Below are 14,843 nucleotides of genomic sequence, written 5' to 3' on the forward strand. Positions count from 1 at the left end.
AGGATGATGCTGTCGCGGTCTCGCCCACCGCCCTCGGGTTCCCGGTCCTTGTCGCGGTCTCTCTCGCGGTAGGAATCGCGATCCCCTGCTCGGTAGGAGCCGCCTAGAGGCCCCCTGCCGCCGCTGCCGCCACCACCGCCACCGGCGTAGTCTCGATCTCGCGAATATCCGTCACGCTCCACCCGGTAGCTGTCGCGCTCGGCCCTTGGATTGCTGGTGTAGGAGTCGCGTTCTCGGTCTCGCTCGCGAGAGTGAAACTCCCCGCCCCGGTCTCCGCGGTCTCGGCCATGGTCTCGCTCGCGAGTGAACGATCGCTCCCTGTCCCGCTGTCGGTCTCGCTCCCGGTAGCTGTCTCGGTCCCTCTCTCTGTCCTTCTCCCTGTCCCTCTCCCTGCTGCCGCTGCCGCTGCCGCCGCCTTCTTTGCTGTCCCTCTCTCGGTCACGGCTGCTGTGGCCCTCTCCCTTCTCTCTGCTCCTCTCGCGCTCGCGATCGCGCTCTCTGTCCCGCTCTCGATCTCGCTCTCGCTCTCGTTCCTTGTCCCTGGCGGAGGAAGTGCTGCCTCCTCTCGCGTCTCGGTCTCGGTCTCGATCGCGCTTTGGCCGCTTGTCGGCACCACTCCCGCTCGCGGTGGAACTGGCGCGTCGCAAGTCGCTCCCGGTGCGGTGGGGCTGGTCTGATGAGGCTCCTCGTCGGTTACGCTCCTTCTCCCTTCGCCTCTCCTCTTCGAACTCTGCCGCCAGGCGCCTTCGCATGCTGGCCTGCGCCTCGAGCTCTTGCTGCTGCTCGTCTCCTTCGCCTCGCTGGCAATTGTCCGCAAGGAGCATGCTGTCGCTGCCACTGCTGCCGCCGCCATCGTCGTCGCTTCCTCCCAGCAGAAGCTCGAGACTGAGCCTCTCGCCGCTCTCGACCATCAGGCCCTCGACGCCGAGGTCCAAGAGACCGCGGTCGACCTGTCCACGTGGACCCAAGAGCTGCTCGACGACCGTCGCCGTGGTCCTCTCGGTTGCTGCACACGGCGCCGCAGCGGCACGCCCACCGAGGGCATTGTTGATGAGGGCCTCCATCTCCAACACCATTTCTGTGACGTCGCGCCCGAAGGAGGGGCCGAACTCTGCTTGACGGGTCCAGTCTACCCCTTCGTCGTCGTCCTCCTCCTCGTCGTCCTCCATCCCGACGTCTCCAACAAGGGGGCGATTATCTTGGTCTCTTCCTCGATCCTCATCGTTGGCCGCGGTGTGGGATTGTTGTCGAGGTCGCCTGTGGCCTTCCGGTCGACCGAGCGGAGCCGTCCGGGACAGAGAGATGAGTTCTGGGGGCGAGCCGAGCGCACGCTCCGAGAGCGATCCCTCCAGGTGGCGACGATCCTTGGGGGCGGAGATGGTCGAGAGGCTGCGATACCTCGTAACTGGCCCCCTGGCCTTCTTCTCCTCGTCATTCATGCGGGACATAAGTAAGATTTATATCTCTCCTTTCTCTCTAGATTCTCTCCTCGGTGGTAGGGGGGTGGATCCACCACAAGCATCGACAACCCGGGTCGCTTGGTAGGTAGGGGCTCTACTCTTGGCCGTCTTCTCCTTGGTGTCCGTTCCCGCCACTTTCCTTTTTGAGTTTTCTCACAGGTCAAAATGATAAGCAAAAATAATAAAAAATAAAAAAGCGAAAAAAAATAAAAAAGATTAAAAAAAGATTAAAAAAAAGCACCCCGGCGTATCTGTTATTGTCAGATTATTGGTGGGGGGGGTAACGAGTGGTGCGCACCGTTGGTGCCTCGTCGTGCTGATGATAGCTTCAGTCCGCCTTCTGCTGGTGCTCCAGACCAGACCTGCTGGCTAAGTTGTTACTGCTGCTCACGCCCTTCTCCTGCTGCAGCTTGTTCACCATCTTGTTGAGCATAGCCAGCTCTTCGGTGTTGGCCAACCCTACCGCCCGCCATCGCACCAGCCCGTCTTCGTCACACAGGAACGCATAAGCGCAGTATCTAATCGGTAGGGAGCGCGTTAGCATCAGGACTACTTGGGTCGCTTTGAAACGGAAGTTGCACGAAGCACACGCAGCACTTGCAACAAGACCGCTTACCTGTTCTTGATGTTGAGATCCCACCGCATACGCTTCGTTTTGCGTATCCCATTGTAGTAGAGAACCTTGTTCATTCTGTACGCAACGGGAGGAGTATGAGTGTGAGGAACACAGATGATGGGCGCAAAAAGGCATTTGGACACTAGACTGGTGAAGTACCTCGACGGCTCGATTTCTTTGGCCGCGAACATGCGGAAGAGTCCACCAAACCACCAGTATCCAACTTGCTGAACCAATTCCAGCTGAAGGTTGTTCCCATAATGTGTGTACACGCACATCCATGGGTGGTTAGCGTCACCATGTTTAGTCGTACCGGTACAACGTGTACCAGGATGGTGATGGTGGAGAGAGAGTGTGTGTGTGTGTGTGTGGTACCTCGTAGCAGTTCAAGTGCGGGAACTCGGCTTCGAAGGGCTTGCGCCAAGAGTCCAGCATGGCCGTAGCGAACATACGCTTGCATGTCACTAGAACGAGTGTGGGCGCTTTCGTGTGCATCGCCTGTTGGCGTGCGCGCGCGGTCAGGACACGCGCTGCGGAAGAGGAAGAGCGCGAGCGCGAGCGTGGCGAGGCGTTCGTTTGCGCACCTCTTCGATGTTAACTTTAGAGAAGTCGAAGGGTTTGTAGGTGGGCAGCGAAGCCGGTATGGCGTCCAGCAACTTGCTCGCTTCCTTCTTTGGGGTAAGCTTGGGCACAGCGAAGAAGAACTTGCCTTCCCTGTTCTTCAGCAGCTCGTTGGCATCTCCCCAGTAGCCCTTATCCAGCTCTTCCTTCCTGCGAGGCGCCTAATGAGGCCAGATGCGACGCACACGCACACACGCACGCACTTGCGACAACAGAGCACCACGCTTGCAAGCTACCACGTGCGACCACAGGGAGGGGAACTGTACAGCGCAAGCTCCTCGGGAGTCTTTGCCAGCTCCTTGAAACGCTTGAGCGTTCCCCAGTGCTCGTGGCGACGCCCCCCGATGGTCGCCTGTGCCGGCAGCACGCCCAGCAGGGGCGTGTGCATATGTCTCGGCCCGTGCCAGAAGGGCGGCCGCACTCGAAGAGAGCCACTTGTAAGCGGGGCAGCTGCACCAGGCCGAAGATCTTGGGGGGGGGGACACAAGACACAAAATCAACGGCACTGGTGAGTCCACCCCTTCAGTCCGCAAGGAGGGAAGGAGGCTGCACCTGATGGGACGCGGCATACAAGGAGCCCCGGTCTCGTCGGAGCGGAGCCGCCCAGGGCAAAGTGTCGCATTGCGCCTTTCTTCATGGTGGCTGTCACTCTCTTTTTACAATAAACATCTTTTATTCTTTTTTCTTCTTGCTCCGCGCTGAAATAATTTAATGCCGACGTAAGAGAGGAGAGAAGAAATAACTGACCGGGTGCGAGAGATCATTGAACATCATCGAAGATCGAAGACGACCACGACCGCGACGGGGCGATAAAGGCCAGCCTCTCCAAGTGTTTATCTCAGCGCGCCACACAAGACCGCCATGGCGGGCAGCAGTTTGAACCCCGAGTTGTACGGCAATCCGATAGATAGACTCATCACTCTTTGCTCTTTGCAGGGGGCGAATGGGCTGTGTCAAGTATATTCATTATTCATTATTATTATTATTATTATATGCAGTGATTACGTATTCAAGACGCTACTTGTGGGCGACCACGGCGTGGGCAAGTCCGCCATGCTGGCCAGATTCACGGTTCGTCCCAATATCCCTCTCTTGCGCAACGAGTGGACGAAATTCATTCTCGCGCGATTGTTGTTTTATAAACAATTATTTTTATTTATTTATTTCTCTCAATGACAGGAAGATAAATTCGAAGACAACGCCCCTGCCACCATGGGTGTGGATGCGGTAAGTGCACTCAGCAGAGCCCCCCCCCCCCAAGGCACAACTTGATTAATTGCTTGCACCTAAAATCTTGATTCGGGGGCGGGGCTAAAATGCAGAAACCCAAAACAGTAGTGGTTGATGGAAAGAGGGTCAAATTGAACGTGTGGGACACAGCGGGCCTCGAGAGGATGGGCTTCCTTACAAGCAGCTATTATCGAGGCGCTCATGGAATCATCATCGTTTTCGACGTCGCCAGTGCCGGCTCGTACCAAAACATTGCCAATTGGGTGGGCGAAATCGAACGCTATGCCAATGACTCAGCTCTCAAGATCCTCGTAGGCAATAAGGTAAGAGTCGTTCTCCCTCATTCTTGGTTTTATGCTTCTTTACAAAATTAATTATTAAATAAAATAATTATAAATAAAAAAATTTTCCTCTAGCAAGTTTAAACTAAACGTGGTCCTCGGCAGTCGGATCTGGTCCAACGAGAGGTCAAGCCCGAAGAGGCGCAAGTACGTCGCCGCATGGCTCCCACCCCCATTCACCCTCCTTTCGAGACACACACATATCCCTCCGCACAGTCACCTTTGTGTTGGTGCTGGTGGCTTGACACATTTTTCTTTGTTTGGCTTGTTGGTGCAGGCCTACGCCAAGAACGACCTGGGCGTCGACTACTTTGAGACATCGGCAAAGGAAGGCGTCAACGTCGAAGAGGCATTTTTGAGGCTAGCAGAGCAGATGAAGAAGAGGTTCGTTGCTTGCTTGCTTGCGATCAAGCGAGGTTTGCCGTTTCGTTTGCCTCCCCTTCCCGGCCATTTTTGCCTCTCGCGCAGCAGATCTGCTCCTCAACCGCGCCTAACATGCGTCTCTCCCCGCCCGGACTTGCGTGTGGGCCTTTTAGGAAGGACGGCATGACGAGTTCATCATCGGCGCGGCCATCAGGAGGGCCTACACTCAACCTCGACCAGGAGCCCGCCAAAAAGCCGTCCAAGAAGATCTGTAGTATATAAGGAATGCCGGCATCCCGTGTGCCCACCTCCGCCTTCGGCCTCTCGCTCTTCTCTCGCCTCACTACTCAACATCGCGCGCCACCCTCTCAGCACACCCCGCTCCTCCCACGAAGAATCGACGCCGGCGTCATTTTGCTTCGACTCCTTACTCCGCCGCGCCTGCTCTGGCTCTCCCCTCAGAAACAGAAGCCGCGGCAGCAGTTTCACAGTGGCGTACAAAGGGGGTCTCTATCCCTTGCGCATTGTAAAAACAACAACATCCACCACACCACCAACAAGCCAGCTCGTGGCCTTTTTGGGTCCGAGAGAGCAAACCCGCACGGCCGATTCGGCCAATGGTGCGAATGGAAAGTGGCAAAACCACCCGAAAAATGGGCCTAAAAGCTTTATTGCTTGGAATTGGGGTCGGAAAGAGCAGAGACGAGCGCCGCGAACGACGCCAGAGTGCGACGCACGGCAAACCCCACACAATACGACCGGCCGCGAGAGCTCTTCTTCGAAGGTTTCAGGTTTCTCTTTCTCGCTCTTGTAATACCGCGTAGGTGTACTCTCCTGTGGCCACCTGCAGAGAGAGAGAGAGCTTCATGTCATCCAAATCGCGAGTTCATTTTCGGGACGAAGACGAGGGCCTGCTGGCCAGCGCTTCGCCCTCGATTCAAGATGATGATCACCTCTCCGGCGATGAGGAGAGGCAGGAGTCTGGCGAAGTGCTCGAAAGTGCCGGAAAGAAGGACATCGCGTTGATGATTTTCATCAATTTCCTGTCCTTCGTTTGCTTCGCCATCGTTCTTCCTTCTCTATGGCCCTTCCTCAAATCGGTATGCGTATACGCCACCCCCGTCTGTTGAAGGACCTCGATTTTTCTTTCTCCATTAGCATGCTGCTCCACCACGGACGACCTCAACAGCCCAGCCTTTTTTTTTTTTTTTTTTGAGACACTTACGGTGTGCTGCTGCGTGGATTGGTGTTGTTTCTCTCCCCAGTTTGGAGTGAATCAGTCGTGGACCGGCTGGGCCGTGGCGGTGAACAGCGGTGGCACCTTCCTCGCCTCTCCGATCTTGGGCAAGTGGACCGACTGGCGAGGCGTGAAGGAGGCCCTCTTCATTTCCCTCATCGTCATGATCGGCGGCAACATCATGTATGCCCTGTCTCAGGACGTGTGGATGCTGCTGGCTTCTCGCTTCATCGTTGGCTGCGCTGCCGGTACGTGGCGCCCAACCTTTTCCCCTCTCGACCGGTTGGCCTGAGGTGTGGCGTACTACTTTGCCTCACGGTGTGCTGACTTCTCTCAACCCACCACCACCACCACCACCACCACGCTCCTCTTCTCTTTTACCCACTTCGTCTCCGTTCGTCTCAAAGCCAACTACGCGCCGGCTTCGGCGTACCTGACCTATGCGACTCACCCCAACGACCGAACGACGGTGATGATCGCCAACAGCGCAGCCTCCATTCTGGGCTTCATTCTTGGCCCTGGTGCGTTGCGGCCCCAGCCACCACACCGGCTTGGTGCTTTGGTGGTGCACTGACCTCCCACCTTTGTGCGTGTGCGTGTGCGTGCGCACACATAGCGATGGCGACGGGACTGTCCGCGTTGCCGGCCTTCGAGGTGTCGGTGTTCAAGGGGAACGATTTGACCTACCCGGGCTGGGCGTCGGTGCTGCTGGCCCTGTTCTGCCTGATATTCGTGCCGACGGTGAAGAACATTCGACCGCGCAAGGTAACACCCGAAACCGACGACAGCGGGAAGAAGAGCGAGCAGGAGGGGAGCGACGCCCTAAATCATCCATACCTAAACCCGATTGCCGAGGATGAACACCTCCTCGTGCTGGCGCCCGAGCTGGATAGAAGGAGAGGAGGGAGAGCGGAGGTTATGTATCATATTCAGGAGGATGGCCAGGACGAGGAGGTGATGGAGGAAGGAGGCCAGACGTTCGCCATGGACTCGTTTAGTGTATATACCCCCGTGGACTCTCATCTCATCAGCCCGTCCTTGTTGCAGGCCGGAGAGGGCGTCTTCCCCGCCAAGGGAGCGCTCGACCCCAGCTCCCTCTCCCAGGCCCACATCGCCACCGAGACCAATCCTTACGTCAAACCCTCCGGTATCTATATTGTCCATTCATATATCACACACACGCACACGACACCGCACACACCGCACACACCCTCGCTCATTTTTCCCCTCCCCCCCACCCGCTGCCTCCAGACGCCTCCGTGCGTTCGCTGAAGACGCTGGCCCAGCCCGGCCTGCCCATCTGGACTGTCATCGTGGTCCTCTACCTCCAGTTCGCCTTTTACAACGCCTTCACCGTCTTCGAGACCATCGGTACCTCACCTCTCTCTCCGCTCCTTCGCTTCCATTATCGCCGTGGGGTAACCCGTCCCGCGTCCAACCTAACCTGGCCCCAACGCGTCCGTCCGGCAGGCACCCCCTACACCCAGCACGCCTACGGGTGGAGCGTGACGACCAACGGCTTCATGTTCGCCGGCATAGGCGGCGGCTGCATCGTTTCGCTGGTGATCCTTCAAGTCGGCGCCATGCTCTTCCAGGACCGCACCCTCCTGCTGGTCACCGAAGTGCTCATGGCCGGTGGCTTTGGGCTCCTCATCCAGTGGCCGTTCGATGAATACGTACGCGCGCATGACCCCTTCAAACCTGGTGGGCCAGGGCTTGCATCTCACATTTTTTTGTATTATTGCTTATTTATTTTTAGGTCGAGCTGCCCAGGTTCATCATCGGTGTCGGCCTTGCGAGCGTCGGCTTCTCTTCGGCCTGCGCCGTCGTGATCTCCATCTTCTCCAAGCTGCTAGAGAACGTCGAGCAGGGAGTGATGATGGGATGGCTCAGCGCATCTGGCTCTCTCGCCCGAGTTGCGGGTACGTTTCCGGTCGTTGTGTGGTGTGTGTGTGTGTGTGTCGCAAAGGTTTAACTTTCAGCGTGCGTGATGGTGCATGGCTCTCCCTCTTCTCTCTCTCTCTCTCCTCGCAGGACCGCTGTTTTCCGCCTACGTGCTCCAGTACGTGGGCGGAGGGCTGGTGTTCCTGATCACGGCCTCGATGCTCGTCGTGGCCCTCGTTCTCACGTTGGCCTTCTTCCCGCACCTCAAGACCGCGCACAAGGGGGACACCTCCGCCGCATCTGCCACCACCGCGCCGAAGGCCACGCCCAGCGGGTCGGCCAAGTGGCGCCAGAAGAAGAGCGGCGGCAAGATCCGCTACGCCGGCGAGCGACCCACCGCTGCCGAGCAGAGCTCGCTCATCAACAGCGAGTACGACGACCATGAGACGTGGGACTAAGCTGGAAGCTGCCTCCAGGCATACAAATAGAGAGACCGTTCAGCCTCTTTCTCTTCTACTTCTTGCCTAGTTCTTGGCGAACAGGCCGGAGAGGGTGGAGATGATAGTGTGAAAGACAGCTGGAACGATTGTACAACAGCGGTAGTGATGGTCGCTAGAAGGAGGAGGAATTGGGGGGGAGGGGGGTGCAGCGAAGCCCTTTCGTGCAGAGGAAGAGGCACAGTCGAGGCTGTGGCTCGTGGTTCGCCAGCTTGCTCGACTGCGAGGACATCGGTCGTGGGAGAGAGCGCCTACTGTTTGGTGAGAGGATCAAACCGCAGCTTGACGGTGCGCATGTTGTAGTCGGCGTTGATGTCCCTGCTGCCGTCGTCTTCATCGTCGCTGTCGTTGTAGATGAGAGACTGGGCGTGTGCGTCGTCGGTGGTCACGAGCGAGGATGGGCGATGATCGACCGCCAAGCGTGCGCTATCGTCGTCATCGTCACCGTCGAGGAGAATGACGTTGGCGGACGACACGAGCTTCTGTTGGTTGTTCTTCACGAAGAGCACGAGACGGAGGAACTGCATGCCATAGCGGAAGATCAGGAGGAAGATGGCCACTGCGTCGTTGATCTCTTCCATCGTCGACGGTCCGCCAAAGTACACCCCGAGCGACACCACGCAAAGCACAGTCACCACGAGATCAAACCTGATGGCCACCCAGAGGCGCGCGCGCGCGCGCACGCACACGCACATTCACCACCGGACACGCACACGCACACACCACAAGCGACGTAAGAGGCAAGACGTCGAAGGCCTAAGAAGGGCGCCTTCAGGGCGGGAGGAGGAGGGCAAGGTGTGTAGACACGCACCAGTTGGACTTGGAGGCGAAGAAGCGTTGCTTCTGGGCGACGAGCTTGAAGACAACCTCAGAGACGAGCGCCACGTTGATGAAAACCTCGAGCGTGACGAAGAACCAATGGGTGGGGTAGCCGCGAGCAATGATGACCCAACCGATGAGGAAGAGGTTGAGCAGGATCATGCCCACATAGAAGAGGGAGCAGCCTCGAGAATGAAGCCAGCGATTGGCGAGATTGGAGATTTTCTGGTGGACGGTGAGGGCAGATGTGTGGACATCCTCCCCTTCCTGGTGCAGCTGCTCTTGGGGGTCCACCCAGGTCATGAAATCATCGTCCTCGGTGAATCCGCGCAGCATTTGCGGCTGGTTCTGTTTGTTTTCGCGCTTCTCTTGCGTGTGCACGCACCAAAAAGAAGGATTGCTTTTGTTCTCGGCCGGTTCGTGAAAATCGCCGAGAACAAAGACAGCACCCCCAAAAGAATGAAAATGTAAATCTCTCCCAAGCCAATCAAGGGGGTAGGGAAGAAGAGAGAAATAAAGCGGCACAGATGATGTGAGAATCGTGTGTAATTACTGAAAGAGAAGGGGAAGCGGGTGGGTCTCTGGCGAGGGGGGGGGGTGTTTTACACCTTGAGCGCAGAGCACATGGCCTTGTACACCTCAACGCCGATCGTGGCCACGGTCTTGGCCTCAGCGTCGCTGGCCGAAGCAAGCTCCTTGGTAAAATCTTCGAGACCCTTCTTGGCCTTCTCGGGGTCGAGCTGGTCGAGCGGGAAGGCCTCGACGACGTTGACGTTGCAGTGAGAATCGGGGTAGACGGTCACGAAGCCGCCGCTGATGAAGTAGTCGGCGTCCCTGGTGGCGCCCGACTCGTCGAACTTGGTCACCTTCACCACGCCGGGCTTGAGCTGGGCGATGGTGGGCACATGGTGGGCGAGAATACCCATGTCGCCGGTGGCCGAGGGCACCGTGGCGATCCTGACGGGCTCAGCATTAATGAGGGTCTCGTGGGGGCACGCAAGCGTGAAGATGAGCTTGCCCTCCTTCACGGCCTTCTCGTGCGCCTCCCTTTGCGCGTCATCGGTCGCGTAGGAGCGGCGAGTAGTAGTGGTCAGCACCGAGGCGGTGCGGGGGGCGAAACGCCCGCCAGCGGCGGCCGACATACCAAGAACTCGCGAGGAGGCAGAGATGCGACGCATGTTTGTTTCGAAAAGAATTGGCGATGTAGGGAGGGGGCGAGCGATCTCTTGGGGGCAAGCAATTCTTTTTTCCTTTCGGTTGATTTGTCGAGAGTTTGCCCCGTCTCGGGGTGTGCAGCTTTCGCGCTTCGATCGTGCACGTTTGGTAGCAGAAAATAGTTCCGAAGGGGGAAATATCCCAGCGTCAAAGGGCGGGGCGCTGAAATTTGCGAGCGTCTTGCCAGCCAATGGGGGCTTGGGGCCTCGTCTTCCTTTGCGCTTCTCTGGGCGTCAGTCCGGTTTTGCTAGCAGCTGTGCGCCACCACCACACACTCCCGCAGCAGGTAGAAAGTCACCCCCAATCTTCTTCAATTTGTTTAGTGTCGTCTACCGCCGCCGCACTTTTGCATCGGAAGATCTTAGTTTCTATTCCCCCCGGCTCCGTTGTCAATATAATTGCCCGTTGTCGTTGAGAAGAAGATCCTTACTCAATGTTTATTATGTGACGCGCGCCTCCAGGTATAAAGATGTTGAGAAACTTCAGCAAGAGGGCTCTCCCCCGCACTGCCCTTTCTCGGGGTCTCGCTACCCGCACCGCTGCCGGGCTCAGGCAGGGCGCCAACACGACCCTCGCTACCTCGTCGGCTCCTGCCAAGTATGCCATGTGGGGTACGAGACCGCCGCTATCTATTAAATACCGTGGTGAGAGAAAGCAAAATGAGCGCTCTCATTTTGTACCTCCTCACAGAAATTTTGCGTTTTTCTAACGAGTATGCGTTCTCATTTTTGCAATCCGCAGGCAGCAGGACTCTGGCCACCCAGCCCGAGCCCAAGACCGCCAGCAAGGCCGAGGCCGAGTCCCAGGCCGTGGATACCGACGGCAAGATCGTGCAGATCATCGGTGCCGTCGTCGACGTCAAGTTCCCCGAGGATGCCCTCCCGCCCATTCTCAGCGCTCTCGAGATTCAGGACCACAACATCAAGCTCATCCTTGAGGTTGCCCAGCACCTTGGTCGCGGTGTGTGCCGTACCATTGCCATGGATGCCACTGAGGGTCTCCAGCGTGGCCAGAGGGTCAAGGACCTGAAGGGTCCCATCACCGTGCCCGGTACGTCTGGATCCCGCCCGCCACCTTTTGCCCTCCATGTGAAATTATCCGACCTGCTGGGGCTACTGCTCATCCCAACCAACCATTGACCGACCGTCGGAGTGAGTACTTACCGTACAATTTTTGTACTCTCGTGCATTCCCCAGTCGGCGCCGCCACTCTTGGCCGCATCATCAACGTGATCGGTGACCCCATCGACGAGAAGGGTCCCATCTACTCGAACAAGAGGAACCCCATCCACGCTGCCCCTCCCACGCTCACTGAGCAGGGTGCCTCCGATCAGATCCTCGTGACCGGTATCAAGGTCGTCGATCTGCTCGCCCCCTACGCCAAGGGTGGTAAGATCGGTCTTTTCGGCGGTGCTGGTGTCGGCAAGACTGTGCTTATCATGGAGCTCATTAACAACATCGCCAAGGCCCACGGTGGTTTCTCCGTGTTCGCTGGTGTCGGTGAGCGTACTCGTGAGGGTATGTTTCCGCGCCTATCTATCTCTTTCTTCATATATACCCCAATCAAAAAAACGCTCATGCAAACTTGACCGAGACTAATTCGTGTGCATTTCCTTGATTACATGTAACTCAGGTAACGATCTGTACCACGAGATGATCACGTCCGAGGTGATCAAGCTGAAGGACCCCAAGACCCTGAAGGAGGGTGACCACATCGGCGAGGGCTCCAAGGCCGCGCTCGTGTACGGTCAGATGAACGAGCCCCCGGGTGCCCGCGCTCGTGTGGCCCTGACTGGTCTGGCCGTCGCCGAATACTTCCGTGACGAGGAGGGCCAGGACGTGCTTCTCTTCATCGACAACATTTTCCGCTTCACCCAGGCCGGTTCCGAGGTGTCTGCCCTTCTGGGTCGTATCCCGTCCGCTGTCGGCTACCAGCCCACCCTGGCCACCGACATGGGTCAGCTCCAGGAGCGTATCACCACCACCATGAAGGGCTCCATCACCTCCGTGCAGGCCATCTACGTGCCCGCTGACGATCTTACGGATCCCGCCCCCGCCACCACCTTCGCCCACTTGGACGCCACCACTGTGCTCTCCCGTCAGATTGCTGAGCTGGGTATGCGATCCCCCCCTCCCTCACTTAGGGAACCTTCAAACTATGCATGGATCTCATCTCTCTCTCTCTCCTCCCCCCCCTTTCTTCTCTCTGTGATACCTCCATGTTTGATTCAAAGGTATCTACCCCGCCGTGGACCCTCTCGATTCGACCTCGCGAATGATGGATGCCGAGATCGTCGGTAAGGAGCACTACGACGTCGCCCGTGCCGTGCAGAAGACCCTCCAGGACTACAAGTCGCTGCAGGACATCATTGCCATTCTCGGAATGGACGAGCTGTCGGAGGAGGACAAGGCCACCGTCTACCGTGCCCGTAAGATCCAGAAGTTCCTGTCGCAGCCCTTCCAGGTCGCCCAGGTCTTCACCGGTTTCGAGGGCAAGTTCGTCTCGCTCAAGGACACCATCTCGGGCTTCAAGTCGATCCTCGAGGGCAAGTACGATCACCTGCCGGAGCCCGCTTTCTACATGGTGGGAGACATCGAGGAGGTGGTCCAGAAGGCCCAGAAGCTCGCCGCCGATCTCGGTGGTGGCTCCGCCGCCAAGAAGGACGGCAAGGACGCCAGCGGCGCCAAGGTGTCGGGCAAGCGTGAGCTGACCCTCGACGCCTTCAACGACCCCTCGTACCCCGAGCTCAAGGAAGGCGACTTCGAGCTCAACGAGAAGTCCTTCAGGGTGTTCGCCGAGTACACCAAGAACGTGGCCATCCCCTACGCCCGCGACCACGAGCTCAAGGAGTTCCCCGAGGATGCCGCCAAGATCAAGGCCAAGTACGACAACATCCTCTCCAAGATCGACGGCGAGACCGACGAGCTGGTCAAGGAGCTCCACGATGCCTCGCAGAAGCACGACGCCGAGAGGAAGCGGAAGGAGCAGGAGGCTGCCCTCAAGGCCCAGAAGGCCGCCGCCCCCCAGGCCGCTGCCCACTAAGCGCCCGCGCGGGACTGTCGCGATCAACTGCAACCTCTGTCTATTTCCCCTCTCCCTTCGCTTGTTCATGCTAACACCAACCCACCCCCCAAAATACAAAAAATAACAAAATCCACCAGCGCACAGCACCCAAAAACAAAAACCACCCCACCCAGATGAGAGCTCATTCTCTCAATCTTTATTCATCATAATCTCTGGGCCATCATCATGATGTGGACGGCAGGTATCTTCGAAGCCGCCCTGGTCACCATCGGCCTTCTCATTTTGCGCGCCCTGGCCAAGGCGTGGGGGCTCACATGGCACTCCAATTCACATCTCCAGCTGTTGCTCTCCCTCGTGGTGTTTGCACCCCTCTTCGGTGCCTGGTGGTTCATCACCAAACAACGAAACATCCACTCACTCGCCAAGACGCCGACGACGCCAAATTCGAATCATCATCTTACTGATGAAGATGAAGACACCGACTATGGAGAAGAAGGCGAATCAGAAGAAGAGGAAGGAGAAGGTAACTACTCGGCGTTTCTGGATCACTCGGAAACGGACAACCAATCGAGATCAGAGCACCTGCGACCCCCCGCCAGCGTAGACGGAAGCCAAGTCTACTCCTACCGAGAGCTGTCCCGCGACGAGATAGAACTCAACGAGAAGGAGCCCCTTTCCTACGGTTCGTGCCTTCCTCCCTTCCTCAGCCCCGCCCGGTGTTGCAGCCAAACGGCCGTGCACGTTGTTGTGTGAGCGAGCTGCTGTCCGTTGGTCCATGTAGCTTGGTTATGACTGTGTGTGTGTGTCTGTGCGTGTGTTGGGGTGTTTGGCGCGCGTGCAGGTGCATTCAGCGTGGTGTACCGAGGTCGGTGGCGCGGCGTGGAGTGTGCCGTGAAGCAGCTCAGCGTGCCGACTGTGGACATCAAAGCCAAACAAGAGTTCCGCAAGGAGGCCTCCCTCATGCAGTACGCGCCCACCCCGCTATTGACTGCACCCGCGGGTGCTCTTGTCGCATGCGACTCACCGGACGCCGTTTGCATGGCTGGTCATCAGAGAACTGGGGCACCACCCCAACATCGTCACCTTCTTCGGCGCGGTGACGACTGGCCACTGCATGTGGCTGGTGGCCGAGTTCCACAAGATGGGCTCCATTCACGAGTTCTACCAGCGGTACCGGCGGAAGATGGCCTCTCCCCGTGCCGGCGAGCGTCTTGGCGGTGACGCCCAGAACGACGGGGCTCCCGCCATTCCTCTGGAGCTGCTGGTGAAGCTGGCGGCCGATGCGTCGCTGGGCATCCTCCATCTGCACAGGGAGAACGTGATCCACCGAGGTATTGGTCCTCCTCTTGGGGGGGGTCTTGTTTGGGCTAACCCTCCCTCGCACCTCTAGACATCGCAGCGCGGAATGTGCTGGTCGGAGGGTCGTTCAAGTCCGGCTTCCGAGCTGTCATCACTGACTTTGGCCTGAGCCGGGTGAAGACCACCGCCGGAACCACGATGAGCAACATTGGTCCCGTGAAGTGGATGGCTCCCGGT

General features: G+C 57.9%; 8 protein-coding genes across 8 annotated transcripts in view; 4 read left to right on the forward strand and 4 right to left on the reverse strand.

Annotated features, from left to right (window-relative positions):
- Positions 1–103: 103 nt before the first annotated feature.
- On the reverse strand, positions 104–1,169 carry ACA1_367880 (uncharacterized protein; the record flags this gene model as incomplete). Its single annotated transcript, XM_004340060.1, has 2 exons — positions 104–114; positions 143–1,169. The coding sequence occupies 2 exons, from the start codon at positions 1,167–1,169 to the stop codon at positions 104–106; spliced, it is 1,038 nt and encodes a 345-aa protein (XP_004340108.1).
- A 619-nt stretch (positions 1,170–1,788) lies between these two features.
- ACA1_367890 (uncharacterized protein) lies at positions 1,789–3,319 on the reverse strand (the record flags this gene model as incomplete). Its single annotated transcript, XM_004340061.1, has 7 exons — positions 1,789–1,978; positions 2,077–2,151; positions 2,236–2,303; positions 2,452–2,574; positions 2,661–2,847; positions 2,964–3,165; positions 3,250–3,319. The coding sequence occupies 7 exons, from the start codon at positions 3,317–3,319 to the stop codon at positions 1,789–1,791; spliced, it is 915 nt and encodes a 304-aa protein (XP_004340109.1).
- Positions 3,320–3,558: 239 nt separating this feature from the next.
- On the forward strand, positions 3,559–4,913 carry ACA1_367900 (Raslike GTP-binding protein YPT1, putative; the record flags this gene model as incomplete). The annotated part of the gene is made up of 7 exons (XM_004340062.1): positions 3,559–3,587; positions 3,696–3,768; positions 3,877–3,924; positions 4,020–4,250; positions 4,374–4,415; positions 4,546–4,652; positions 4,805–4,913. 7 exons carry the CDS (start codon positions 3,559–3,561, stop codon positions 4,911–4,913), a joined length of 639 nt encoding a protein of 212 aa, XP_004340110.1.
- Positions 4,914–5,497: 584 nt separating this feature from the next.
- On the forward strand, positions 5,498–8,210 carry ACA1_367910 (transporter, major facilitator subfamily protein; the record flags this gene model as incomplete). The annotated part of the gene is made up of 9 exons (XM_004340063.1): positions 5,498–5,731; positions 5,897–6,116; positions 6,276–6,389; positions 6,485–6,867; positions 6,916–7,015; positions 7,120–7,239; positions 7,339–7,544; positions 7,628–7,790; positions 7,903–8,210. The coding sequence occupies 9 exons, from the start codon at positions 5,498–5,500 to the stop codon at positions 8,208–8,210; spliced, it is 1,848 nt and encodes a 615-aa protein (XP_004340111.1).
- Positions 8,211–8,500: 290 nt separating this feature from the next.
- Positions 8,501–9,404, reverse strand: ACA1_367920 (uncharacterized protein; the record flags this gene model as incomplete). Its single annotated transcript, XM_004340064.1, has 2 exons — positions 8,501–8,897; positions 9,061–9,404. The coding sequence occupies 2 exons, from the start codon at positions 9,402–9,404 to the stop codon at positions 8,501–8,503; spliced, it is 741 nt and encodes a 246-aa protein (XP_004340112.1).
- A 266-nt stretch (positions 9,405–9,670) lies between these two features.
- Positions 9,671–10,246, reverse strand: ACA1_367930 (ATP synthase, Delta/Epsilon chain, betasandwich domain containing protein; the record flags this gene model as incomplete). The annotated part of the gene is made up of 1 exon (XM_004340065.1): positions 9,671–10,246. One exon carries the CDS (start codon positions 10,244–10,246, stop codon positions 9,671–9,673), a length of 576 nt encoding a protein of 191 aa, XP_004340113.1.
- Positions 10,247–10,752: 506 nt separating this feature from the next.
- ACA1_367940 (ATP synthase, putative) lies at positions 10,753–13,325 on the forward strand (the record flags this gene model as incomplete). Its single annotated transcript, XM_004340066.1, has 5 exons — positions 10,753–10,894; positions 11,025–11,333; positions 11,480–11,782; positions 11,916–12,398; positions 12,517–13,325. 5 exons carry the CDS (start codon positions 10,753–10,755, stop codon positions 13,323–13,325), a joined length of 2,046 nt encoding a protein of 681 aa, XP_004340114.1.
- Positions 13,326–13,535: 210 nt separating this feature from the next.
- Positions 13,536–14,843, forward strand: part of ACA1_367950 (protein kinase domain containing protein) — a gene marked incomplete at both ends in the record, with an annotated part of 2,081 nt that continues 773 nt past the window's right edge. The window contains 4 exons of the mRNA XM_004340067.1: positions 13,536–13,989; positions 14,149–14,272; positions 14,361–14,638; positions 14,707–14,841. Coding sequence (XP_004340115.1) covers positions 13,536–13,989; positions 14,149–14,272; positions 14,361–14,638; positions 14,707–14,841 — 991 coding nt within the window. The remainder of the gene's footprint in view (positions 13,990–14,148; positions 14,273–14,360; positions 14,639–14,706; positions 14,842–14,843) is intronic.

This window comes from Acanthamoeba castellanii (assembly GCF_000313135.1).
Source record: "Acanthamoeba castellanii str. Neff unplaced genomic scaffold scf7180000084664, whole genome shotgun sequence".
NCBI classification, from domain to species: Eukaryota; Discosea; order Longamoebia; family Acanthamoebidae; genus Acanthamoeba; species Acanthamoeba castellanii.